This window comes from Anneissia japonica, unplaced genomic scaffold (genome assembly GCF_011630105.1).
Source record: "Anneissia japonica isolate Jap-2015-1 unplaced genomic scaffold, ASM1163010v1 scaffold117566_len880_cov78, whole genome shotgun sequence".
NCBI lineage: Eukaryota > Metazoa > Echinodermata > Crinoidea > Comatulida > Comatulidae > Anneissia > Anneissia japonica.
Window position 1 is genome coordinate 1 of NW_022724177.1, and position 880 is coordinate 880.

At 47.8% G+C, this 880-nt stretch overlaps 1 protein-coding gene across 1 annotated transcript; it reads right to left on the reverse strand.

Moving 5' to 3' along the window:
* Window positions 1–24: 24 nt before the first annotated feature.
* Window positions 25–875, reverse strand: LOC117112488 (spindle pole body component 110-like; the record flags this gene model as incomplete). The annotated part of the gene is made up of 2 exons (XM_033255576.1): window positions 25–54; window positions 106–875. Coding segments are annotated over 2 exons (800 nt in total), but the record flags the coding sequence as incomplete, so codon positions are not given.
* Between the last annotated feature and the right edge of the window lie 5 nt (window positions 876–880).

Below are 880 nucleotides of genomic sequence, written 5' to 3' on the forward strand. Positions count from 1 at the left end.
AAATCGGAGATGGTGTTCTGCAACCGATCGACTTCTGCCGTTTTCGTTCTCATTCTCTCGGTTTCGTCCGCGGAAACCCTGTGCAACTCCTTCGTTGAAGTCAACTGTTGGCGCAAACGGTCGATTTTAGATTCCGAGGTTTTGAGCTCTTTTCGCAAATCGGATATGGTGTTTTGCAACTGATCGACCTCCCGTTTGTAATCGGCCGTTTTCGTTCGCATTCTTTCGGTTTCGTTCGTGGAATCCTTGTGCAACGTCAACTGTTTGCGTAATCGATCGATTTCGGATTCCGAGTTTTTGCGCTCTTTTCGGAAATCGGATATGGTGTTCTGCAACTGATCGACCTCCCGTTTGTAATCGGCCGTCTTCGTTCGCGTTCTTTCGGTTTCGTCCGCGGAAACCTTGTGCAACTCCTTCGTTGAAGTCAACTGTTGGCGCAAACGGTCGATTTCGGATTCCAAGATTTTGCGCTTTTTTCGGAAATCGGATATGGTGTTCTGCAACTGATCGACCTCCCGTTTGTAATCGGCCGTTTTCGTTCGCGTTCTTTCGATTTCGTTACGCTGTTGACGTAATTCCGATTCAGAGCTCTGTAAATTCTCTTTCGTTTTTTCGATGTCTTTTTTCAACATTTCGTGCAACTTGTTTGTTCGCTGGACCTCCTTTTTGTGCTTGTCTCTTTCTTCCACGACCTTCGCCAATTTGGATTCTAGCCTCTTGTTCCGTTTGCCCATGCTGTTCGCGTCCGCGACCGACGTACGGTGCTTTCCGGTTATCTTCTCGTTGTCGGCGAGGCTTTCGGCCAGTTTTTCTTTTGCGGAAGCAATCTCGTCGTGCAACGATTTAGCCTCTTCTCTCAACGTATCCGTTTCGGTTCGAT